This window comes from Xiphophorus hellerii, chromosome 1, assembly GCF_003331165.1.
Source record: "Xiphophorus hellerii strain 12219 chromosome 1, Xiphophorus_hellerii-4.1, whole genome shotgun sequence".
Lineage (NCBI taxonomy): Eukaryota > Metazoa > Chordata > Actinopteri > Cyprinodontiformes > Poeciliidae > Xiphophorus > Xiphophorus hellerii.
The window spans coordinates 12,194,543-12,220,662 of NC_045672.1; the positions used below are offsets into that span (position 1 = coordinate 12,194,543).

At 37.6% G+C, this 26,120-nt stretch overlaps 1 protein-coding gene across 1 annotated transcript in view; it reads right to left on the reverse strand.

Annotated features, from left to right (window-relative positions):
* The window catches only part of LOC116725745 (TOX high mobility group box family member 2-like), a 103,394-nt gene that overhangs the window by 9,786 nt on the left and 67,488 nt on the right, over positions 1-26,120 (reverse strand). The window contains 2 exon segments of the mRNA XM_032572093.1: positions 564-794; positions 19,248-19,532. Of these exon segments, the coding sequence (XP_032427984.1) occupies positions 564-794; positions 19,248-19,532 (516 nt within the window).

Here is a 26,120-nt window from a genome sequence, read left to right on the forward strand (position 1 = left end):
AAATTCTGATGTTTAGCTTTTAATCCTTCCTAAAATAAACAAATAAATAATGAAATGATTTCGAATCCTTTCTGAGGTAGAATAGAAATCCAACGTATAATTGCAGTTTGAGACAACTGCAGGCTCTTCTATGACAAGAAGAAAAAGGAGTCCTGCAGCAGATGGTTAAGCTCCCTCTGAGCCCTTATTACAACATCATTGAGTCAGTCTGGCATTAAATTCATAGACAGAAGACAGCGAGACAGCCTATATTCCCAGAGGAATCATGGCAAGTTCTTAGAGATGTCTCCAACACCTACGTACCAATTATTTTTGATAAACTTTAAAAGAAAACCAGTCAGCAGGAGAAAACTGGCTTCTTGAGAGGCAATTACATACAGTTTTAATACATTTCATTATATTATTCTCTAGGTATGCAGCATAGTGCTTATAAAAGTGTTCATGTTCAATATTTGGTTTCGGCTTTACAGTTTCATTGTTGTCAATGAGTTTCAAGTTCTGTTTTGGACGCCCCGGTGTGTTTCGGCCTCTAATTCGTTCCTCCACATGCACATTTTTTGTACCTGCTTCTGTTCCTCCCCGAGGCTGTCCCACATGGAGGCCACAATCTTGGAGACGTCTCCAAAAGTGGCATTGGGGTTTTGGCCTTTGATGGCAGCTTGGGTGTCTCTGAAGAAGAGCGCGTACGCTGACACAGGCTTCTGTGGCTCATTGGGATCCTTCTTCTTTTTCTTCTTCTGAGGTTTGGGCTTGGGCTTCATCATTTCTGCCGCGCTCCGCTTCTCGTTGCTTATCTGGAGGCGGAGAGGAACAAAGAGACAATTGGTTATAATCTTCTGCTGATGATGCAGACTGGAAAAGAAAAGATTTTTAACTTTGCAAAAACTCACACATACAGTATATACACATATAATCAATAAGTATGATGTTATCAATGAATATTTGTAAACATTCAGACCAGTACCAATAGGAACAATGCCTCTTCTGAACACAACTTCAACACAACCCAATCCTAACCAGAACCATAATGCCAGTCATAGCACTTTGTCTGATTTCCACCTAACTTGGTTGCTTTGAAGACCACTGGACCTGTAATAGAAGTAAAAGTGTAATATAGGGATTAGAAATTGTGCCTTGGGTTAAATTTATCGGGTTTTGTAAAGTAAAATCAGTTCTTTCGTCCCCGCATATTAATGACACAGATCCCCAGACATTTATCTTGTTATTTTTAGGACCGCTCTGCACTCTGGCTTTTCCCTCAGCACTACAGCAGACTGGAACGAAGGCTTATTTTAAGAAAACGTAAACCAATTTCCACACCAAATTTTAAGTTGTCACTAACAAATATAGTCTCCTTTCTCCACCTAGAGCAGTGGTGACCAACTTTTTGTTGCCACTTTGCCCAAAATTTTTAATTTGAAAGTCAGTGGGTCATAGAAAAAAAAAAAAAATTACATGTTGTGAATTCTTTTATTTTTAAGCAGCTCAACAATAAACTAAGCAGCTTGTGGCTCTTGAACGGGCCACCCTGCACACCCGCCTTCTGTTTTTGTGGTCTTCTGAGTAGAAGACTTCATAAGGTTATATTTTACTTATTTATTTTTGCCTTTCCACTTTGGTGAGTGGATTGCTTTGAATTCTGAATCAGACTGTGTCACACTGCTCATGTGACCATGTTGTTTTTCTCCCCCTGGATTGTATCTACCTCGCCTCCAGAGCAAGATTTTGTTGAGTTCACATAGAAAGGTTCATGCTGCCTTCCATCGAAGCAACTTGTAGATGTGCTTGAAAAGCAAAAGGTGAACATATTTCTACATAATTCCTTTAACTGGTGTTTTGATGGGGTTGAAAAGTGGTTAGGGTTGATTGAATGGACAAAGCAATTCCTGACTTTCAGCGTCTTTGCTTAGGTAAAATTTGGATGTTGCCCAAAGACAAAACTGCACCAAATTTTGATACATTTTCCCATAGCTAAATAAATCCTGTCTAGGCTTAAATAGCCATAAAAAAATGCAGGTCTGACCGCATTTGCTCTTGGACATGGTGGACACTATTTCTTTCTTCCTGATTGACAGAGTGTAATCCATGGGCATTGCTTAGCTGTTTTGTTGTGCACATGGACTTAGGATGATTTTTTCCAATTAAATTTTGGACTTTTTGTTTGTGTTCTCTTTCTGGTATTGTAAGGCTCTGACAGCTTTTTTGTTCTTTTGCTTGTCTTTGTTTTGTTTGTATTCATTTGATAATGGCTTATAAATAAAAAAAGAGAGTAATGGACTGCCTCAAGCTGAAAAAAATAAAAACTCACAAACTTGCACACATTTAACCTTAAATGTTTGGCAAATTAAGATGCGAGATAAGATGATAGAGCAAAGGTTGTATATCATGTGAACAATTATGAATACAAAAACGCACAACGTAAATGTAAACACAAAGTGAGTGATTACATTTATGCTCGTCTTTGTGCACATGATATCAGTAATAACACAGTATGCTGAAATGTCCCCACATTTTCATAAAGCAGAACTACTTCCATCAGAGTAATGTGCTGCTTCATCCAATACACATGAATACATTTTCATTTCCAGGTAGAGTTTTGACTGGGAGTCAAATCCAGGTCACCTGATTCTGCTTGTGATTCCGTATGGAAATTGCCTTGTGTGCTCTGGAGAAACCATGTGAGGTAAAGGATGGAATGCGAAAGAGAAGGAGAAAGACAGCGAGATGAAGGGAAAATCTTGTTATTATTATGAGAAAAATGTGAATTAACCTATTTTTTTCTGTCACTAAAAAGCATGCATATGACAAATGGTATAAAAATACGGTGAGGGTTGTAACAAGATCCTTTGACCTGAAATCTCACATTAGTAAAATACTGCAATATTGCCAAATATATGTAAGTCGGTGCTTTATGTTTAAAGCATTCTCTTTATAATTTGGAAACGGGGTGATTTGCCAATAGTTGACACCAGAATTATATTCTGTAATGCACTGCAGCCATATTCTATTTTAAACTTAGAAGCCGCGCAACATGCTCTGGCTTCAGGAGCCATTTGTGGTTCTTTCAAAAGGGACCTGCCTAATTAAGCTTGACAGCTTGTATTATCTTGTCTTATTCTGAAGTAAGAAATACATGAGTGGATTTGTTGTTTTGAAGAAAGTTAATTGATAAAATGTTGCAATGGCACTAAAGAAACCTCCATTACTTCAAGCATTCTGTGTGAGTGATAATAAAAGAAATGCTGACAGAAGGATATTTCCTCTCCTGTTCCTCTGATCCAGGATTTTAAAAAATTCAAACAAAGAAGAATGCGTTTTGCCAAATCATAGAAAAAATATTTACCCACATATGTACCAAAATGCAGCAAGAGGACATTTAGAAATATTCATTTCCATCGCAAGATTAAGTAACAACCTTGTTTCCTCCCATTAACTGTCATTTGAAAAACAGGACTGCGTCTGAGAACGACATTGTTTCAGGAAAGCATTTGCCAAACACAAACTGCATGAAATTAACTAATCAAAATTCAAGGTTTGGGAGCACATTTGCCAGCTACAGAAAAAAAAAAGAAAAGAAAAAACTTCAAAATGGCTTTTGAGGTGTTTCTGAAATTAATGAACGTTTCCTCTCAGGGTTATGCCAAAGCATTGCTTGTCTATTTTGCAGATTACAGGTAATATTCATATTTTTTATGCGTGTGAGGACATGCGGTTTCATTAAAAAATAATCACCCCTCACTTTCAGGCAATGAGGCAGAAGACAGGCGTTTGAAACAACATCTGTTCGAGCGAACCTTTGATGTGAAAATAGAATAAATTGACAGAGGAGCTAATGGAATGACAGAAAACAAGAGGAAAGAAGGAGGATAAATAATCTCCAAGAAAAATTCACATGTATTCATATGGAAGGAGAAAATAATGACACACAGCAGCTCACTGCTGCATGCAATCTACCAGGAGAATAAGGAGCATGGCTCTCTTTCTTTTTCTTCCATTTATTTCCTTGTTTATTATTTGACAACCACAATCATGAACTCCAATATATACAGTAGAGCGCAGAGGAAGGCGCAACATTTCAATGAATCTGAAAGACTGGCAAAAAATTAAAATTTAATGAAGACAGGCCCAACTTACTGAGAAAAGATGAATGATATAGTTAACTTCTTTATTTTTCCTACATGATGAAAATTAGATTAGTAGATTAGTAAAATAAAAGTTTGTACACATTTCAGCACATTTCGCTACCTTTAAATGATATATCATAAAAAAATGAATAAAACATCAATACGTACAAGCCTAATTGTGCTTGTCTAAATGTTTTACTTTTGAACTTACAACTGTTTTTAGTAAACATTAACGTAACGATGTAAAGACGTGCAATTTCGTTGATGACAAAGATGTTCATCAGCAATTTCTGAATTGCAGTTTTACTTAATTATCAGTTGATGGCAGACAAATAGCCTGAAAACAGCAAGAACATTACATGTGTTCGCTATTATTTTGTTTGTTATTTAAAATGTCCTACAGTCTGAACTTTTCATGTATTTCATTCATTTTGCCCACCATGTTGCTGCTTCAGACATAGTTTCTCATATTGCCAGTAGGGAGATATACATCTAATCCTCTTCTGCAATGAACCTTTATCGATCCAAAACCGAGTCAAGGCAAAGCTCTTTGATTCTGATGTGCTGAATTCTTGATATTAAATCTTGAAGCTTTAGAAACGTCAATTTATTATCTGTGTTTTTGTGTTGCGCTGACTCAATCTTGGCATGTAATATTTCTTTCTTGAACAAACATGTCCATAACTTTCACTGAAACTTTTTCTTTTTTTTTTTAACTTATTAAACAAGCAAATGAAATCCAGGAGGGTAAATTAAAAAGAAATTCTTTCCTAATTTTAATCCTCTAGTTTGGCCAGCAAAAGAAGTCTCATGTTTTCCTCCAACAAATCACTTGTCATAAATGAAACAACATTAGACTCTTTCATAAGCAAAAAAAAGGAAGTCTGTGGCGCCATTAATAAACATTTATAATACAGAGAATTTGATGAAAATGTCTGACAGAAGCAGAAGCAAAACTGATATTATCTGATATCAAAATGCTGAGTAAAGTGTCATTTAGATGAAAGATAATCAAATTAATCTACCTCACCACCAAATGTTGCCTCAAGCTGCTGGACTGAAAGAAGGCTGCTACAATTTTACCAGAAATTCATTCATGCTGTTTTTGAGTCATATCTATGTGTAAAAATCAAAACAAAACAAAATGCTATAAATGACATTGTTACAGCAGTAATAATCTACATGGCATATTATTGTAGCTGCAACAGAGGTATGTTATTTTTCAGATTTAAATAAAACATGTTAGGACATGTTTAAAATTTTTGTTTTACATTTATTGTAGCCAGAAGCAAAGACACATTGAACTGTGAAAAATCTGTTTGTGCAACATATTTTTTTAAGTGCATAGCATATTTTCACTTGCTCGCAATGTATTAGTAAGGATTGACCAACATTGTATCACATTATTGCAATAGGTTAAGACAATTCAACAAGAAACCTTTCCTATTTTTAGTATATAGTATAGTATATAAGTACAATAATTAGTATATAAGTGTAAATGTTGTTGTTAGATCGGGTATTAGGACTGGGACGTTCTGTGAAATTAGTGTTTGAATGTATATGGATACGAGTTCCTGGTCCTGGTGGAAAGCAACCAGATGATCGACTTTATGAAGATCAATTTCTGGGGATAAATTTTCCGTCACTGTAAGTTATTAAAGCAACATGTTTTGGTTCATTTTAGGCTACAAGTCTGTAATCACATAACAGTAAGGAACATGATTGATTCATGAGTATGTCATTCGGGGTCTACATGTGATTTATGGATGTGGGGATCGTCGTGCTGGAGGACACCATTCCCATCAGGATAAAAATGTTGCATCCAAGAAAAATATTGATCATTATGAACAACTTTGTATTGATTCAAAGGACACTTCCCTCTGCGATAACAAGTGGACCCCAACCACAAAGGCAAAATGGTTGCAACAGCGCAAACATGTAAAAGTCTCCACTTTAATCTTGAAGGTAATATTTTATTAAACCATTTTTGAATTGTTTTGTTGTGGGAACCTAGAGGACAGTGGGAAGCAACCAGATGATCGACTGACGTCAGAAGTGCTAAAGACGGACAGAACGCTTCTATGTTGTATTTCTATACTGTGCATGATAATGGCCTCCTAGAAGGTGAGAAGGGCAGCCATATCTATGCGAGTGCTAACAGGTGATAATGGTAATTTAATAGACTGATAACATTATTTGGTTATATTGATGGTCCCACAAAATAATCTGAATTAATTAGTTTTATTTTCCACCTTGGTTGCATGTATAAACTATGTTAACTTTTCAAAACCATTCTAAAGAAAACACACTACCTAAATACAATATTATTAAAAAAAAAAAAGCTACCTTTGAACACTGCACTAAAAGGTCAGCAACAGCACATGACAGTTACCAGGTAAGACCACAATGTCCTGCACAGTCTAAATTTATTTTGTCCACAGCTTTCTAATTTAGCAGCAAAAGATTGAACTACAGTGTCAGCCTTTGCTTGCTCATCCCATCAGCGTTTCTGTTGTCTGAGAGAGAAAGAGATGGAAGGGATGGTAAGTGAAGAGAGAGAGAGGGAGAGAGGAAAAGGGAGGGAGAGGGGTAGCGATAGAGCGGAGGAGGGGGTAGCTGTAATTCTGAATGGACCGAGCTGCACTGGCAAGACAAGATTAGAATTGACAGCCTGATAACTGCATCACTATCAAAACAGCAGAGGGAAAGAGAGAAATAGTTTGAGGCTGGGAAAGTGAGGAAGTGAAAGCAAGTGAGAGAGAGGTAACAAAAAAAAGTGAGATGAAATGAAAACGAGACGCAGTTAATGCAAAAAAAAAAAAAAAAAAACATACAAATGTAGGGAGAAAAAAAAAAGATAACGAGAACAAGAATGATGCACAGACCAGCCAAGGTTAAGAGAAAGGAAAATGACACAATAAAAGGACGGAACAGTCTGAGAGAGTGGAAAAGTGCCCAGTAACAACAACGTTCTTAATATGAATTTTAATAAAGATCATCACAAACAGTCACAGGCGATACAGAAAGTGCTTCATGGAGCAGTGATTTTAAAAGGCCCATAAAGGCGAACAGGAGCAACTCCGGGATGATGAGCAGATACAAAGAGATGACCGTGAGACTAAAATGAGCCGCAGATCCTCAACACAAGACTGAATCAAAACTGAGGCGTAGCTTCATGGACCTCAGACTAAATGGTTATAAAAATTTGGATCACCAATAAAAAACATAGGAGCAGGGGTTGTTAACATTCTACAATGTTGTTGAGAAAGCATCACTATAAAAACACATGGTGGGCATCTTTTCTTTTTGTGCTGGGGGCTGATTTCTGGTTGTTCAGTGGTCTGAGGAATAATAGTTAATATTTGCATGTGTTTCTTTAAAGCAGCAGTTCAGGAAATCCAATAAAAGATTACAGAAATCAGGATACAATGAATTTCAACATGTTTTGTTTGTCAAATGCTTATTTAGTCAATGCATTTGTCAGTGCAATATCACTTCTGTGTCAAACTCAGCTTAATCTTATCTTCTTAAACCTTCATCATTTTGTCCATAGTGAATCATCTAAGACTCACTATGGACAAACATGAAGGGGTTTTTTTCCCTTCAGTTTTATTCAAAGCACAATAACACATAACAATCTGTAAGAATGCAAAATGCGAAACAAAGACATCAGTTTTTAAGTCTTAAACATGAAAACGCAAATGATGCATTTTAAGTATGCCGTCATCAATCAATACCCCACACACTCGGCTGCATATCTGCATTGTCTTTAAGTGCATAAAAGTGAGCTTTTTATGCATTTAATGTTATTGCATACGCAACTTCCAGCTAAGTTTGTATTTTTTTATCTTAATTCAACCCATATGCGAAACATTCATTACTGGTGCAGAATTTAGAGCTCCGTAAAGGTTGCCATGACCAGATAAAAATGTCACTACGTGCTACACTATGTAAAGGTTCAACCTGCTAAAAAAAAAAATCACTAATATCAGTTTTCAGTTTCTGCTTTGAATTGAAACCAACTGGATTCCCTAATAGTTATTTGAACACCTGTAGCCACTTAAGCTGTATACTGAATATAGTACTTTCTTCCCCAGATGGCCAGGTAGTTAGTAAGTACAAAAATAAAACTGTGAAAAATGATAATGACATCACAGCAAAAACAAATTACACTAGCCACTGTTTGAGGGTTCATAGGGCCAGAAACAGTTTATGTGTTATTTACTACATACAAATAATTAAGTTAGTGTCTTCATTTAAGAAGAGTCTTAATAAAATAATAATAATTAATAAAATTAACACATATATATATGAGGTATGGCGAACCATTTTTATTTATTTTGGCCTGCTCTTCTGCCCTTTTAGGTTCTATGATCGGATAACAGAGGTAAGAGCTAAAATTAACAGAGATTAATGTTAGATTAAGATTCAGGTTAAAACCGACAGGTCTTAGCTGCAATAGCAGAGTGCAAACAGCCTAAAATTTTAGTTTTTCATCATTCAAATTAAGAAACTGTTTAATGTAAAAAAAATGCGATTCAAAGCGCACCTGTATGCAACGTTGTAAAAACCGCTTTCATATGAAGGTTTGGCAGTAAGTGCTGAGACCATAAACAAAGCTGCAAAGATGTTTGTAACTCTGATCGGCTCTGTAAACTAAACGTGCTTGTTTATCCTCCATATGGGAACCAAATTTTTGAAGTTTGCTATAAAAGTAGTTCTTTTATAAACAGTTTATCAGCTAAAAAAAAAAAAAGAACATTTTCCTCCGAAACGTTTTCCTTTCCCCCTCCCTGCGATCGCCTTGACCTTGCATATTTCCATCACCTTCTTGACATCGGTCTAGATGAGTTGAAATGTGCCTTAAAATACAAGCAGCGCCCACCTCATCTGGAAGCAATTACAGCTACAAGTTAAACCGCCCATCTGTATGCAATAAGCAGAACTACAACAGATCTCCGAGCAGAACCAGGCTCTCATCCAGAGAGCAGCACTCGTTAAATGAAAACACCGTCCAGCTCAAACAGTAATGAACCGGAAGTCCAGATTCTTGATCCTAATCTAAAAGACATAACGGGCTGCGAGTGGGACTCATATAAATCATAAAAAGAGGCTGCTATAAAAATTTGTAGGCGGTCCTGATTTTGTTTAATCAAAAACTGTACAAGATCTCTCTAATGTGGGGTGCGTTGCTCAAGCTTTCAGACAGCAAGGCTGGCAAGAGTAAAAACTGGAACTGCACATTTTGATTGAAACGTAACCCCGAAGCCACTGCCGAACTCAGCTGCTTGATTTATTTGACATTAGGAGATGACTGACAGCTCAGAGGAGCTCCTCCCCGCATGCTTTGCCTAACAACATTGGACCCACTTAATCAGTCTAAATTGCAAAGTCGAGGCCCTTGTATTTGGTAATGTGGTGAAAACAGTGGCAAGTGAGAGCTAATTAGATTAACGGTAGTTTAACGAGCTGTTGGAGGGGGGGCCCCCGCAGATTGGATTTTAATAAATACGCAGCGGCAAAAAGCATCTGCTATGCACTTCCTGGCTCTGCTGGCATCCTAATTGGCCCCAGTGGGTTACGGCAGCTCAGCAATACGTGGTGCAATTTAAGGAGGGAGGGGAAGGGGGCAGGGGCAAAATGCTTATCTTCTCTCCAGGTAAGTCAAAGAAAAGGAATAAACAATATGCCTTTATAATTGTTTACATTTATTAATAAGTTGCTGCCAATTGCGTTTGAACACTAAAAAAATTTCCCAAGACTTCAATCACCATGCAGCCTCCATGAAATGTTAAAGCAAGGGGAGAAAATGTCCTGAGGTATAATTAAAGCACATTTCTCCGGTGTTTGTTTTTTAAGATGGTGTGCCCCCACGATGAGGTCTTTGCAGGGGCAAACAGCACAGAAAGGAAAAAACAATTAATCAAACATGAATGAGCGACCATTGCAGGGTTATTTCCATAGCAACAGCCTGAGGGGACAACTTGAACCCTTTAATGTTAGCTGGTGATGTCTCTTTGTAAACATGTGCACAGCGGGGGGAGAAAGCCAATGAGAGAGCCTGGCAACAGAGGCATCACAGGGCAGCAACCTCTTGGTATCAATCGAAGTTTCCATTATGTGCTGGAAAGGACTGAAAGGTACACTAAAAACATTGCATTGTGGCGCATTTGGAGATGAAACGCAGGATTGTGAAGGCGCTGGCAAATGTCTGCAAATATCAGAGTTTGGTGAGCAGATTTTGTGTGGAATTAAAACACAGAAATGATTAAAAAAAGCCTCATGTTAGGATATTTAACCGCATTTTGGGGTATAAAATTTACTTAGGTTTTACATGTGTAATTATTGTCACATCGTAAACACAATCAGGATTTTATATGATAGGGCATGTCAAATGGCTTATAGCTGCATCTTTTATATCACGAACACATTTAGCACCACACAGTTCACACTAAAAATGTAAAAAGTATGTAATTTTGTGCTGCTGCATCATTTGAGTCCTATGCTATATAAAAGGATACATATATAGTATCTGACTTGCAATATGTACCTGCTATGGAACAATGGATAAAAATTTGTACTTGTTATCGATGCTTATTGGTGTGTAACTCTCCTTTAATAAACAATATTAACACAGATTTTTCACAATTTTTACAAACAAGATGAAAAGTGTTGAGCACATCAGTTATGGTGAGTCAGGTTTGAAACATAGAGTCGCTATTAAATAGCAAAAGCTTAAGATTTAATGTCGACTCAAGAGTTATCTCTCTTTCATGGGATGAAAATAAATTGAAAAAGGGATCATAGAAAGGTTTGGCAGTAAGTGCTGAGACCAATTGAGTAAATGATTAGTGTTGTCTCCACTGAGCTAAGGTTTTTCACACAAATTAAAAATTAAATTACAAAATTACCATGATGGTAATTTTTTACACAGATTACCTTCATGGTAATGGTAACGTTATATATGGTGGGTCTGGATTTCCCTGCAATGTGTCTTCACAGTATGTGCCAGTAGAAGGAGTTGGCAACAACTTCCAAACTCACCTGTTTTTATTTAACACTGCTATCGAGCAAACATTTACAGTAAATAAACTACAGCTGTTTAAGACATAGAAGGATATTTTCTCCTGTTAAATGTGTGTTCATTTCATTGACCAAGGACGTTGGTGAAGCATGGTTCATCTGTCCATGTTTGGTGTACCACTACAATAATAACTACACAGATATCTCTCAAACTGAACTTTATCAAAACAAGCAAAGCAAAAAAACCTATGAATATCTTTATGGTTTGACATCTCCTCCATCCATAATTTTGGGCTATTTGGGTCTTCTGGACTCTCTAACTCTCTTCCAGTTATATTATTTTGTGCTTAACAAAACAAATGTGTTGCACTCATACTTACAGTTTTCTGTACATCATGATAGGGTATTATACTAATTTATACATTGCCCGTTGAGGGTAGGAGAAAAAGAAAACACTGAAAAGAAAGAACAAAATGATTTTAATTAACATAAATGCTACATTTATATCTTTGGTGTCCCTGTGAGATAAGTTATCTAAAATAACATCATTTTCTTATAGACATTCTTAAAAAAGAAGCTTTGTTGTTGTATTTCTTCTTCTGCTCATGAGCTAACACAGTGGTCTTTATCTGCCTTGTGTGTGTGGCGCCACCCTCTGGTCGGGCATATTATTGTCTCTGTTGGCAGACCCAGTAAACACAGTCCCAAAGGTCTGGGCGGTACTGTACATCCACAGTGAGTCCTTGAGGACCGTGTGCATATTTGATCATATTTCTAGCACTTAGACTTAGTGGTCAAGTGGACATTAAATTAGAGTGGGAGGTAAATATATTAATTCCCAGTATGCTCTAATATAATAATGTATCTTTAGATTAATTGGCATTCAAAATAATTCATTGCACTTTATAATAACTTTTTTATGTCGAATTGAATATTATGAAAAACATAAACAAGTGAAATGTTCCTTTTTTGAATTAGACTTAAGAATGTTTCTTTGAATTCATCACTTACTTATTTTTATATTGTATTCAGACTAGATAGTATGCAACTGAAGAGAGAATGTTAATTTCTGTAAACAGAGATTTGAGACTTAACTTCGACTTAAGGTGAAGGACGTAAGCCCTCAAAGACTTTACAGCTGAAATAGGCAGAAAAAATATAAATCATCATAGACATATTCCTCAAAGTTTAACATCTCATTTCAGAAGCCTCATGAATAACATTTTTCATATGGAAAGATTATCAGTTTCCGGAACCCGTAACGAGACGACTCTTCCAGCTTCCAGCTGCGAACAACAATGCAAGAACCAAACGGCACAAACAAGTTTCATCAAGACCATTGGTTGCCGTGGCTGACTGTTGTTTCACATATCCCCAGATGGTATATTGGAGGAACTGCTGTCAAAGCAATCTGCCTTCTTTGTCCACAGATGTGATTAGAAAGCAATAAAAAATCTTCAAATTTGCCACAAGAATTTTAAAATAATGAGGGAAAAGTATGAGCTGAGGAGAAAATAGAGGTTCATGCTTAGAAACTAACCTGATTGCAGGCTAAAAATGTATAAAGCTCCGTAAGTATATAGTAGAAGGATGGTAATTCAGTTAACCACAAAGCTCTAAGCATGTAAAAGGAAACAAGAACATATAGTTCTCGGCGGTCAAAGCTCAAGAGTCAACAACGCCTGTAAAAATCAGTTTTCAGTCAAAACCAAGACAAGAACAAAATCTCTCTCTTTTTTTTTTTTTTTTTTTTTAAACTGCCACGCAGCTAGTGTTCAGAAGCATTCGGAAATAAAGGTATAAAGTTTTTTCCACTTTCATTTTGCAACCTATTTATCAATGAGTCCTACAGGGGGGAACACGCCAGTGAAAAAAACAAAAGAAAAAGAATGCTAGCAGAAGCAGGTATTTGTGACTTTCTTGGCCCAGACCTCGTTGGGTTCCTTGGATGAGAGTAATGGCTTCTTTGCACTGGGCTGCGTAGTGCTATTGTAGAATCACAGAGCGGCTAATTGAAACAAATGACTCTAATAATGGGACATTATCCCCACAGGCTGGCTTTGTGGTGGGCCTAATTAGCGTTGCGGTGGAGACGAAGAGGACGAGACACCGACGTCGAGCCCTCTGAAGGAAGCAGCCGAGGCCCTCTCATGGTGGCCAGTGAGGAACTTTAACATGTGCAGAAGCTCTGGGCTTTATAAAGGAATTATATGAAAATGTAAACAGTATATCGCAATTAACAAATTTTCCAATATCTCCCCCATTCACTTTGGATTTTCCTCCAAAAACACAGTTCAAACCTGAGAAGTAGCTAATTTACAATTCTGAGAAACATAAGACTGGTTTGTTTCAAAGGTTTACAATGAAGAATAAATTGAATTTCAGTGAAATATGACTGCTGACAAATAATGTTTTGACTACACCATTGTTCCACTAATCATTTAAGCACTTCTATGGATTATTAAGGTTTTTTTTCACACTGTTGTCCTTCTGTTTTTCGTATTGATGCGCCAATAGCCCGTAGCTAATGTGACAACCGGGAAAGTTGTTCTCCAGATACGTATTAAAATCTGTTTATGTCAGTCCTAATTGTTTACACTTACACATGATGATCCCAGAAAGTCAGATATAATGCAGCATTCGAATCTTTGCAACCACGCTGGCTTAAATATTCATTAGTTGTAACAGTTGCCTAAGGTTATTTGATATAGTGTCATGAATATTCATGATTCGCAGTAAATGTGTGCTTGTTTTTTAATGCTCAGTCCGTTAATGCTCATCTTCATTACTTCACTCTGCAGTGCCAATAATAAGGAACAACAAAACAAAGCCTTGCTATTTTGAAAGAGCAATTCTCTTTGGGAGCCTATTTGTTTGAGTATAAATGAAACAGGAGAGCCCCACCAATTATCTCGCTGTCATTTATTTTGACAGCTACAAGACACATTGTTCACCTCCGCTGTGGAATGTGACACTGAAGGGCATCTGTCTTTTTTGTGAAAGGAAAAGTCATGACAGAAAATATTTCTGCTCTTACAAAACATGATTTATCTAGGAACGTCGCAGAGATGTGAGCGAGAGGCAGCAGAGCAAACAGGTCATATGGGATCTGTCTAAAGCCTGCAGTGGAAAAAGATTGCTCTTTCAATTATACCTTAGAAAGAAGGAAAACAACAACAACAACAACATTTAGTAGTCCAGATACAATAGGAAAACTGGAACAATTATTTTATATGTTACACTGACTTAATAACCTTCTGGGCATTTCTCATTGGCTTAATTTATAAATAAAGACCATTGGTTTTGTCATCATCTGGAATATGAAGTAGAAATGTGATCAATTGGATAAGCAATCAGAGATCATCAAACATAATAAGCACAACTTGCAGCACAAATTGTGTAAATACATTATAAGATCAAGCAGTTACCAACAGGGTTGAAACTGAAATTAGAGACTTTTCGTCAGACGTTTCATCTTAGTTAGTTGATTCTGTTCACACAATCATTACAACAATTACATGGCGACTCAGGAACAACTTCCTTTTCTTACTTTCACAAAAAAAGGCCTATAATATAGACAGGGACAAGCACTTTATGAGACCGACTTAACCTTATTTATAAGATACTGTATGAATCAAAAACTTAAGCACCAAACTAATATCCAAACCCTTTATGATTGTTGCTTGTATTACATATCCCAGAATTGGCTGAATTTGTTACTTTTTTAAACACAGCAGGATGTTAAGAGTCTCTTAGTAAGGAGATGTTAGACAGACATCACCCTGCCAAGAATATCCATTTAGAACCAAATATCTCAAAACAAAATCCCCACCAGGAGTCATCCGAGTTAATTTACACCATATACTTATGAAAACTGACAGCCGCTTTTTAGGCAGCAGGGGTTTTTCGCCCCCTTCCAGCTCCAACCAGCCTCGTTATGATCGTAACGAGAAAGGGGCTGGTCCACTGGTTCAATATTTAACACACTGGCACCCCTCAAGGTTCCACATTTGGGCTGTTTCTACTAACTGTTCCTCAAAATCTTATTAGTGCCAGCTGGCGAGGGATCTCTGATATTTATTTCTACACCCCCCTCCCCTTCCCCAATGGGGCTGGAAGCTCCTCCTCCGCATGCACCGCGGCGCGAACCTGAACGACAGGGAGACTTGTTGAACATGAGACCCCTGGGTGACACCTTTTACCCCGGCACCGAAGATGACAGAAACACTGAAAGCTGCGGGCGAGACGGGAATTCTCCCTTGGCAGCGAGTACTCGCACAACAGGCTGCTACATTTCACAGCAGCCAGTCATACAGGACTTGGCTCTTTCTGCTTCGGTTCAGAGAGGCTGACAGAACAGGTCAGCATTTGGGAGAATGCAGTAGCGTCTCTGACAGACAGCTCTATAATCTAAAATGCCAGCACTGAGGCTCCACCTTGCTGCACTCCTGCAATTTGAAGCTCTTGAAAAGCTCAAAACTGGCAGCGAGAATTATAAAGAAAACGATGCAACCGCAACACAGAGGATCACATGGAAAAAATGAACGCACATACAACACAGGTGCTTCTTAAGTAATTAGGACTTAATCAAAATGTGATATGCTATTTCTGCAATTAATCTTAAATGGTAAAAACAAATATATATGCATTTAATAATTGCGGGGGACATACTTCAAGCATTTTGTAATGATTATGCTTCCAGCTATAACTCATTTTGCATGAATTGCTGCATCAATGTGGAGTTGCATGGAGGCTGTGGGGTCTAACATCTCCATACAGCTCAACAGCAAAGGGAAGCATGAAGTGCTCCAACATTTCCTGATAAATTGCTGTGCTAATTTTAGACTTGATAAAGCACAGACCAGCACGATCAGATGCATCGACTTCCTAAATCCTCACTTACTGTGGAAACTTCACACAGGACCTGAAGCAACTCGGATTCTGTACCACTCCACTCTTCCTCTTGTCAGGAGTCTTCATTTCCAAATAAACTGCTAAATTTATGTTCATCTGAGAAGAGGACTCTTTTTGTTTTCCTTCCACTCAACTATTTATTAGTTTGGACATATCACTCTGCGAAACGAATATGCCAGAATTAACAGAAAAAATGCTTGAAATATTTATCTATACATTAGCTTTGCTTTTTGATTTGCATCACAGAAATAAATTAACTCCTGCTAGTAATTTTGTAATTTATTGGGATGCACCTGTATCTCCATGCTGCATTTGTAATGGGCCAATATTTTCCCTCTTGTGGAGTCATAAATTTTCAAAAAACAGAAAATTTGACTGATAACACCAAAGAATATACATCTCCTTCCTCTAGATCTTGTCATTTTGTCACCTCTAAACCAGAAGAAACATTAAAAGCTACAACGGCAAACACACACACACCCCCGCGCATACACACACAAAAATATCTATATTTTTGCAGCATGATAGTCAATCCACTGCTCTCAATCCTGTAATGATTTAACTCTGTTTGCTGTGGGATCGATGCATGCTGAAAAAGAGAATCCCAAAGCAGGGTGAAGTTTACAGAGCTTTAGCCTCGGGCTAAATGTTGTACAAAAACCAGCAACAACATCCCATGAGATGAAGCGTATCTGTTGCTCCAGCTGAGCTTGTACTTGTAGGAGGCTTTTAAATGTGTGCTGAAGGATAGCAGCTATTGAAAAGATGTGTATCCTTAAGGTAACGCTGTCGACTTTTCATTTGCTTTATTTTCAGTCTTTTTTTTTTGCATCAGTAAAAGAAGTCTGCTGAATGATTAGGGTTCGAGTTTTCCAGCTATCTCCTCCAATTTTCTGAGGTTATTGTACGCTTTAGTCAATACCAAGAGAGGAGAGGGGCTTTTTGCTTCATTTCTGACCTCCGGTTTTATTGAGAGCCTATTTCCATCCCCCACTCATTATTCTTTAAGCATGCAGCAGACATAAATTCAATCTTCCTTATTATGCCTTTATCAGTATGAAATTAAGGTTAATTGACTTTGCTGGGGAAACATCAAATGAAACATCCCTAATGGAAGCAAAATGAAAATAACGTCATCTCCAATTGCCTTAAAATATTTCTCAATATACAGCCTAGTTTCCAATTCCTCAGCCCCAGAAATAAGCTCCTCTTGTCCCGGGAGATAATAAATGAATCGAACCCCCCACCGCCCTCCGCAGCCCCTCCTTCTTCCTTATCGGTCATCTATTTTTCCAGAGTAAGCTATTACTTGCCGTGGTTGCTAGGCAACAGGAAATATTAATAGCAGCTATTATTAGCCAGCCTCTGCAAGAGTAGTACTAAAATGTGGAAGTGGGAAACATGAATGTGTTACATAAATCTCTGGACCTTTCTCAGTGTGTGCAAGTCTCTGTTTGTGCAGTGATTTATGGCGATGACGGTTCATTTATGAGAAAAGGGGGTGTGAAATAAGAAAATGGAACATTACCCTGAAGGGCTATTTGGAAATAAATAATTGCAAAGGTGAAACAAAAGCTGTTTAGGAAGCGGCTGCTCCCTCCGTGTTTGCCTTCAAAGAGTTATTTACCAAAATGGGGCACGTTGTTAGCCATTATCTGAAATTACATAAGACAAAATTGAAGCTGAAGAAGGATGGATGGTTTTCTTTTATTTTATTTTATTATTTTTTTTTTGTTCAAAAATACTAACAAGTATTTGTATTGAGCCTATTTTACTTGGATACATCCAAATGAAATCCTGTGCGTCAAAATGCCATTAGAAGTCTTCCCTCGAGGAACAATCGACCAAAACTTTTCTGGCTTCAATCAAAACATTAAATATGACAAAAAAAAACTGAACTACCATGAACACCACATCCTCACTGTGACACCTGTGGTGGTGGCAGCGTCATTCTGCGGTGATGATTATCTTCATTGGGGACAGGGAAGCTGGTCAGAGTTAATAGGAGGACAGGTAAAGCTATTCTTTTTTAAAATCCTGGTTAAAAAATGATCCAGGCTCAAGAGGGTGGTGAAGAACAATCACCCCAGACATGAGGTTATAGCTGCAATGGTGGATGCATCTACACATGCACTTTTCTATCAATTCAACCTTTTTAGTCACCTTTCTTTGATTTAAAAACCGACTATGTACATACTCACATGGCCTAGGGATTTAATTTATATAGTAGTTAATGACCTAATCCTAAAGACCTTCACCACTACCCAGTAAAAGAAAAAAAAAAAAGAAGAGTTTTCAATTTATGCAGTTTGATTCTGAAAATCACACAAGATCTGATTAACAGAGGATAAATGCCAGGGATACTCACATTAAGGCATAAATATTCATTACGGAGGGGAGAGAGAAATAAGTAATATTTATGTCAGATGAAAGTATATAACGCTGAATAATTCACCACGGGGGCCATTTATAATTCATCTGGTTCGATTCCATGATTAAAGCTTTTGAACGTGTTCGCCAGAGGTGTTTACATGTTCGGTCAGAGGCATGTTTAACATAAAAGATAGTCGCTGCACTGGTAGGGCTGGTGTCGGCGGTGGTGCTGGTGGGGAGGCGGGTAGCGAGTACACCCCGAATCTCTTTGAAAAGAAAAAGTAGCTGACGTGGGATACCCCGCATTCTCATCAAGATGTTTGGTTCGAAACCTGCTACCCAGCTATCCCGATAAAATATGTAGAGCGGCGTGTTATTCCTCCTGTTTTTCTGGAGAATCTTTTCTGGGTATGAATTTGAGAAGCTCCGCCGTCAAGGTCAGCGTTCTAAGGAGGAAGCGGGTCTCTCTCTGTGATTAGCAGGGTGCCGTTTAAAGAGTTTATCTAATCTTCTTCTTTGGCCTTCAACTGCACAATTTGACTCTTTGACAGGTAAATCTTTTTTGTACAGTCGTCTACAAGTATTGAAGAAAACGCAGGGGATTTTTATAATTTTCTGTTTAAAACTCTTCAAGACTTGCAAACAGACCAAACTTTCTATTAAAGGAACATGTCAGTGTTTCAGACCGGCTGGCTGACTTCCAATGCCCTGATCATGAAGTCTGATTCTAAACTGTAGCACAGTTCTTGACTCGCGTAAAGGCCCACAGCTAAAATGAGGAATGGGGGGATGGAGGGAGGGGAACCAACTCACCGAGTGCATAGGCCCAGAGAGGAGGTGAGTGTCCTGACCCAGCATGTTGGACATCATGAGGGCAGGCAGCTCGGGATAGGAGTAGGTGTTGAGCAAGCCGTTGTGAGGCAGAGAGTGGAAGGGGTAGCCCGACTCGTGCTCTGCAAGGTGAAGTAGAGAAGGGTCGATGTGGTTTGGAGGCGTGATGGGGGGAATCTCGTAGTCTTCGTCCCCTGTGCCCCCTCCTCCTCCTCCTCCGCCTCCTCCTCCACTGCCGCCGCTGCCTCTGCCCTGACTGGAGTAGCTCTGAAACAAGATAAAACAGCGGGGAGTGAACTCAGAGAAACCCGTACCTGTTCTTTTATTGTCAGGTTTGCAACCATTGCATTTCTGAGCACAATATAGATGAACAAGAGCAGAAGGAAAATGATTTGATCACTCAAATAGACAATTGTAAGCAGAGATGCGCTGAAAAACTGGAATTGGGTGATTACCCGATCAGATGGTTGAAAACGGAAAAATTCAATCTATTTCAGATGGTACCACGTGCAAGCACTAACAGGTTGCGCTGACGACAAAATGCTGGTGTAGAAATGGTTCCAAAGTGAGAAATGGGGTCTTTGTTTTGAAATATTATTGAAATCCTGTTTTATTGCAGAGCTGTGTAAGACCAGCCTCTCTCTCTTTTACACATGCAGTTTGACATCACTTCTGGCCCTGCTATGAAAAATTAATGACCAATCACAGAAATATTTCTAGAGCATCCTGAAAGAATAAATAACTAAAAAATCTGCGCATAAAAGAAAATCTGTGCTTTTTCCTTTTTGTTTTAAAGATATTTTGTTGGAAACCATTTATTATCCTGTGATATGGGGCGCTGCTACATTTTGTTTTTGCAAAAAAGTGTGAGCTGCAATCTATTTTGATAAGGAATAAATGAAATATAATGTAATTTATTTGGACATGGTTATATTTCTAGATATCTCTGTCCCATTAAGTGGAGAAATTTACTGTACTCATAGATTTTCAGTGACACAGAGAGCTATAGCGCTTCGTCTCTCAACAGTATGAGAGATTTTGGGCTATTTCATTGAAAAATCATTGGTTTACGAAAAATTCTATTCATAGTTAAATTTTCTATTCACCCAGAAATGAGAAGAAAGGTGTTTTGTTGCTGTTTACAGGGCTTAAAGAGAAATTACATCTGGCTAAAATCCGAATTGGAAATTGGTCACAGTATCTCCAATTTGCTCAGCCGTAGTTTCATAATTGCTGACAAAACAGAACGTAGAGAACAATGTCGCATTCAAACTAAAACCGGATTATATTTTAAAATGCGTTCTTCTTTATTTAAACTGTTACATGCAGAAAACATAAGGAAGATTGTTTGTGTTCTTTTATCTCCAAGGAATAAACAAAGTTAATAAAAAACAAAAAAATTAACATTTGTGAAACATCTTACCAAATATGTTCCAGACTAAAATATGGAAACTCTCTAATTAGTTTTAAGTGCACCTGTTTATTTGTGTTGTTTACACTCGGGTTTGCAGCCTTTGCAGATACAGAACTGCAGCAGTTAGTTAGGAGTGTTTTGTGCTGCAAATAAAAATAATTAGAAATGCAAATTGTCGCACTTGGAAAAGTGTAAAGAATTCGTTCAGTACAATCGTACGGAGCAAATTAATTAGTTAGACAACAACAGCTGCTATACGGAATAATTTGCTTCAGAAATCTTGACAGCTTTGAAGCAACAAACTGTCAGCCTGCACGCCTTAAAAAGAGAAAAAAAAAAAAAAACAGTGAATCAAATTCATTACGTGGAAAAACACACCACAGAGAGTCACTTAGTTGTTATTTTATAATCCCATAATTACTCTGGCAATTTTGTTTATATAAACAGAAAACCTGGACTGTACAAATCTCCCACTTCTCATTATGGAATAAATTCAGAGTATCCAGCTGTTGAAGCAGGAGAACATTTTATGGTGCTAATAAGGTGATACACGAGCAGTGTCTTTTCCAGGGCCTATCTTGACATAATGTTGCACAGAGAAATATGGTTTCAGGCTCTCAAAAAGCATACTGAGGGTATTCACCAGGGAGTGAAAAGCAATTTTGTCAGAGGCAATCTGATGCCAACTCCCTTTTATAATGACTGAAGAAAATTAATCATCACAAATAATATTCCAGTGTCAGCCATTCAAGAGCTTTTTAATAGAATTTTTATTATTCATGTCTCGTGGTACACATCAACTAGTCCGTTCTGCAACATTTCAGAAATCAATTCAATATCATCTTCATGTAGGCTGTCATCTCGCCTGCCAGCGCAGCAATTCATCTTGAAAACAAATACTTTTAGCAAACAAATGGCAAGAAACGCGGCAAAAAAAAAAAAGAGCCCTAGCTGCAATGTGCTCACTAGTAGAACCGATGCTTGAAGAAAGGATGAAAAGTCTCATAATGTGCACTATCATTAGGGAGAAAATAATCATCATAATAAAAGAGGAGTATGTTTACTATCACGGCGCGATGTGCTATTTTCTCTTCCCGTAACTGTTATTGCTCAGAGCTAGTTTGGAAATATTGTCTGCAACATTTTTTTTCCCATTATAAAAGATTTGTGCATTTCTTTGACATTTAGGATGTATTTCTTGCTGTTGTTGGTTGTTATTGTTAACAAATACGACATGCCGATATGCTTCAATGTATTAAACAGTTTACTATCCGGCATTCACTGGTCATCCAGTAGGTCAGATAGTTGAAAGATTAGTTATAGGTGTGTGGCTAGCAATACCTGCATATTTAAGCAAACAGAAACACTCATAATCCTTTCACCATGGCACTTTGTTATATAAATCAGAGATTTTACATGTGAATTTGACTGATTGAGGACAACTATCTTTGGATTTCATATGTGAAAAGAACATTTTTTAGACCTACTGAATTCTGACGTGGAGTTCTTCACTACCGCTGAAATGCCCAAATAGGTTTTTCTTAATTAATACTTAAATTAAAACAAGAGCACTGTTAACGTGGGTGTGAGATTATCAGAATAAATGTCCAACTTTAAAATAAACTAAATATAGCAGAATGTATTAATTGTAATGGTAACAAGCAGGCCAAAGTTTACACTGACTTTTACGACCAATTCCCCCCCTTACCTTCTGAATGTTGTAGCTTAATCAAATCAGTCAATGCTTTGTCTAAACTATTTCTATTCATTAATATTATCTGACATTATTTGGTGTGAGTATGAATTTTAGCCTCAGTTTTTGATCTATATTCTGCATATGTTGGTTGTTGCACAGCAATGATATCTGCATTGCGCATAAAATCTATGTTGTAAGTTTCCCAGGACCCTTTTTTAAAAAAATAATAAAGCAGCAATCTTGTTGCTGGATTTTGGAGTCTTTTTTACACTTGTGCATCCTGAGTTGGCTGGTCACGTGAACTACACGCCATAATTACATCACTCCACTGACCCACAAAGCAGGATTGTCGTTATACAAATCAGCTGATGCAGGGCTGTGAAAACCTCACTTGGTAAGGCAGGAGTGGGCTGAGCTCTGGCCCCCTCACCACATCAGTACTTTCAAAAGACTCAGAAATTTTATTTTTTTAAAAAAAGGCGCTTATAGTGTTGTGTGGTTACTTTTGGCTTTATTGGCGGTTATAATTTCCTCTGTTTCATTAGAGTCTGTGGACCAAAATTGCCATCAATGGAAATAGAGAGAAACATGAAATACTGCACAACTAAACACAATTTTGCACAAGATTTGGGCATCTTATGATTATCTGAGACAATTTTTTTTACCTCCATACACTCCATCAAAAACACTGTAGCTACCAAATCAAATAAAGTAATATGCAATGGATGGGAACATCATGTGTGCAGTAGTGGGGTATAAAATGGTGGTATGACCTGAAGAGTGTTAATGATGAAAAAAATTAAAGCACGTTTGTCTGCTTTTTATGTGCATACATTTACATCTATGGGATTTTACCTCATGTTTAAGTGTGTATCAAATCTGCTTAAACAGGTATGTTTACATCACTTATCTCTACATCTCTACTGTATAGAGAAGAGAGGCAACGAGAGTCAAACACATCCAAGATCAGAGAGAGAGAGAGAGAGAGGTATTTTCTTCTACTACATTTGCATGTAGTAGGAATTAAATGCTGTGGGAGGCTATTTTATGACCATACCGTCTGTTACTATCATGTATTTTTTCCTCTTTGCAGCTTTTTATGATGCCCTTGGAGATAAGACTCAGGACAAGGACATCACAAGTTTAACATTTTCCAACATGGATAAATAATTCATAAAAATACTGTCTTTCAGGACATGGAGAAGAGGAGATAAAAGAAAATGGGTCAAAAAGAAACACCAAATGTTGATTCAGCCTTCTCTCGCTGTGACCTTCAACCCCCCTCCGTTGAGGTGAAACTTAAGCAAATCTGTCATTTTTCTTGCACAAGGACCTTCGAGGACTCTGCAGACTTCTCTAATTTTCTTTCTTTGGCATTAACATAACAGGGCCAAGCCTTGACTGGAGCTCAAAACAACATTTTCTGATACAGGTAGGTAGTTTAAAGATGTTGATCTGAGGCATGTCATCGTATTTCAAGTGATCCTTGTTTCTAAAAAAAAGAAAGAAAAGAAAACATTGATAACTAATCTTTAAATTAGGTCGACAAAAAATACCCACTTCTGATGTAAGTATTTAGAAATATTAAAAATGTCTGCAATGAAAGTAAAGTCTGAAATTGAATAACTTTTCACTACTTTAGAAGAACCAACCTTTATTCAAGGTGAAATTCATCAAACACAGAGGATAAACAGTCAATTCTATGATATTCACAAGTATGAAAACTGAGGATGCCGTAAAAATAATGACGAAGAAATGTAAAAATAAAAACACAACAAACATACAAAAAAACACCAGAGCGAACTAGAACCCATATTTGGAGGTGGAGAAGCCGAACATTCTGCAAAGTAAAAACCTTTTTCATCCAGTTCCAACTAAAGCTACTGTGACTGAAGCTGATCCACCACCATGACCTCTACAAAGACTCTTCACAGCACAACCTCAAACACTTGCTGGGGTTAATTCTGAGCATCAACATACTTCAGACCCCTCTCAGACTGCAGGCGAATAAGGTTTGTTTCTGTATTTAGATCTATACTTGCACTTGAGCTTGAAAATTGTGTAACACGCCATGAACACGGGTTGCTTTTATTGAAACGCAGGCCTCATGGCTTTTATTGTAACCGCATATGACCTAACTTTCAGACGCAGCAGCATACGGAAATTATTTTTACCATCCCACAATGCAAATAACTGTTCTGTTCACAAAATTTGTCCTCAGACCTTTTTCTCCATGTCGTCCATCTGAGCGCTCTTCTAGCATCAACAGATTCCACCCTACGTGTCCGTCGATCTGTATCTAATTTTCTTTGTTTTGAGTTCTATTGGTGAGACAAAAGCCATTTTAGCACACAATTTGAGAGGAGCGATTATTTATTTATTTGGATCATTGATTAATTCATTGGGATCGTGACGTCCAAAACAAGGTGTTTTGTTCTGGGTTTTAATATTAGGCATTTGAAAACTCAGAATCCCAATCCTATGCTATATTAAAGCTAATACAATTAATGTCATGTACAGAGGAAACCAATTGTGTACATAAACTGTATAAAAAGACACATAACCTTTTTGTTTAACAATCTAACAGCAACTCAAAATGAAACCCCTTCTTTTTTTAAGGTCAATAAAATATCTATTTTATTTGAACAATGTCAAAATAATGAAGCCAAAATTTTAAGAGAATGTTCTTTTGCTTTTCTCAACTTTAGAACTTTATATATGCATTAAAAGTAATGAATGGAAATGAAATTAAATGGAAATTATTTGACAATACCCAGGTGAGTATGTCATGGGTTTAGCTGCTAACAGGTTAACTCACAATGACTAAGTAAATTTGAGTCACATCTGAGGATGTGTTTTAAGGCAACACCCTAAACACATCCATCTCTCCACCCATCCACTCATCCAACTATTCAGGGACATACATAGTTTCTCAAGTCAATTCTCATTCTACTCTCTGTGGTACGTGCATAGGCGTCTTCGAATGGGCCCAGCATTTGTCTATCCATCTCCCCACCCAATCTAGCCTCACTTGAGCAAACACTGAACCCTGAGTTGCTGAACGCTTTGCCCCAGTGCATGTTGAAGACCATGGCCTGAAGACACGGGACAGAACCACACGATCTGCAAAAAAAGCAAAGACGACGCTCCAACGTAACCCCAACGAGACACCATGTCTTCATCATGTTCTTTGGTGACAAGAGGAGCTCAATTTGCTGTGGGAAGGAGCTTGACTTTGTGTTGAGGGTGTTGACACAACTCGTGCTTTGTTTGCACAAAGTCCAGGTACCCCTACAAAGCATGCCCAGTACTTTATAACCCAATAGCAACACTGCACAAAATCAGTCACAAGCTTTATCCAGATCCACACACACGGAAAACCGCTGAGTTATACTGTGATGAAGCATTAAATAAAGATCTTCATTTGCCCTATTGGCAAATTAATTTCTAACTAAAAGTCTGTGCAACAAAATATAGAACAGTTTTCTCAAGGTACACACACTACTTAGGTTACCATTCTGTAGAAACACATATTAGCTCAACGTCATTCTGTTTCAAGTTATTAATGACTGAGCAAATGAGATGAAACAATTAGTTTTCCAATGGAGCCATTTGAGGCCCATCAGGTGTTTAGCAGAAGACGGCTCATCAGGGAGCAATGACGTGTCTGACGAATTAGGAAGATAAAAAATTATGCACACAATCTCCTCTTTCTAAAATCTCCAAAAGATCTCCCTCCATTGTT